Below are 1355 nucleotides of genomic sequence, written 5' to 3'. Positions count from 1 at the left end.
GACCAGCAAACTGCAAAAACGTCTGCATTTGCAAAGGTTCTCACATCTGCCGTTGGATACACCAATCAAATACAACTGATTTTAATTCCTATGGAAACATTAAGGATAAACTCAATTTTCACAGGATTCTGTGATACGTAATACGTTTGCTTTAACTGGAAAACATTTTGTGTTTGCTGTGTTACTTTTAACTGTGCTATATGGAAAAAAAAGAAAAACATCTTGACTTGTCTACTTCCAGGTTTCTATCAGATGTGCTTCAGCAACTTCCACAACCGTTTCGGCTCGATGCAGATTTCCCTCAGCTTTGGTGTTTACTATGACACCTACCAAGATCCCTCAAAGAGCGAGGAGGAGGAGAAGAAGAAGAAGGAGGAGATCAGCAAAGAGCTGAACAACACACTGAGCGTCATCGAGGTACACATAGCTACCTGCTGTTATAGTTGTTATAGTGTTGTGGTGTCTGTGGCAGTACTGACAGCAGTTGGTGAGCCAAAACAAGTCAAATGTATTTAAACTTCACACTTAAGTTCAAAGTGTTTCACAAAATGAATTAAAAACAGTAACTGGTAGCAGAGGCGGGATTGTTGGAGTTTGATACATCAAAAGTGAATAAACAGATTTTTATACCTGCGTCTGTTCTGCTGTGTCAGACTACGACCCACAAAGTGGAGACCTACGTCTTTCACATGTTCCGGCACTACGGCTTCAGTCGGATGAGAAAGAGCGTAGACTACTTCCTGCTGCAGTCCAACTCAAAGTACATCACCTGGTGGTCGATGGCCCTCAGCCTCCTCATCGTCACCTCTGGGTACCTGCAGCTACTCTTCCTCAAAAGCCTCTTTGTCAACAATACCGGCACAGAGGGCGAGAAGCCTCGATGCTGATAGACTAAAAATAAAAATGTCTGGATGTTTTGTGGAGGAAAGGCAGACACGAACAAATGGAAAAGCAGTGATGGTTCTTTCTCTTTGAATGAATAAATATTAGAAATAATCATGTTGAGACTTTGTGATGCTTTTCCAAACAGACTCGATCAGTTATCTTAACACGTTTTTTTTCACAACATACTGCATTGATACAGTTTGATAACAAATAAAAACAATAACATATATGTGATGGTGGTTTTAAAAATATGTAAACATATTATACTGATAGCTACCAGTACTCTCCAGAAATCATTCATCAGCTGTTTGCAGAATCTACACGTTGGCATAGCAATGGGCGGTTGGCGAGGGGTTAAGGACCGGTCTCTAGGCCAGCATGACGGGGCAATAGCAGCTAATCACCAAGCACTTACAACGGGTTGGGAATGATTGGTGGTTCAATGGTTTCCTACAGGTCTCTGGGCCTTT

General features: G+C 41.6%; 1 protein-coding gene across 1 annotated transcript; it reads left to right on the top strand.

Moving 5' to 3' along the window:
• Positions 1-241: 241 nt before the first annotated feature.
• Positions 242-995, top strand: tmed6 (transmembrane p24 trafficking protein 6; the record flags this gene model as incomplete). The annotated part of the gene is made up of 2 exons (XM_005755956.1): positions 242-417; positions 654-995. Coding segments are annotated over 2 exons (410 nt in total), but the record flags the coding sequence as incomplete, so codon positions are not given.
• Positions 996-1355: the final 360 nt, after the last annotated feature.

Source organism: Pundamilia nyererei, unplaced genomic scaffold (genome assembly GCF_000239375.1).
Source record: "Pundamilia nyererei isolate P.nyererei 1_Seehausen unplaced genomic scaffold, PunNye1.0 scaffold05530, whole genome shotgun sequence".
In the NCBI taxonomy this organism is placed as follows: Eukaryota; Metazoa; Chordata; class Actinopteri; order Cichliformes; family Cichlidae; genus Pundamilia; species Pundamilia nyererei.
Note: the sequence above shows the minus strand (reverse complement) of the source record. Positions and strands in the feature narration are given on the sequence as shown.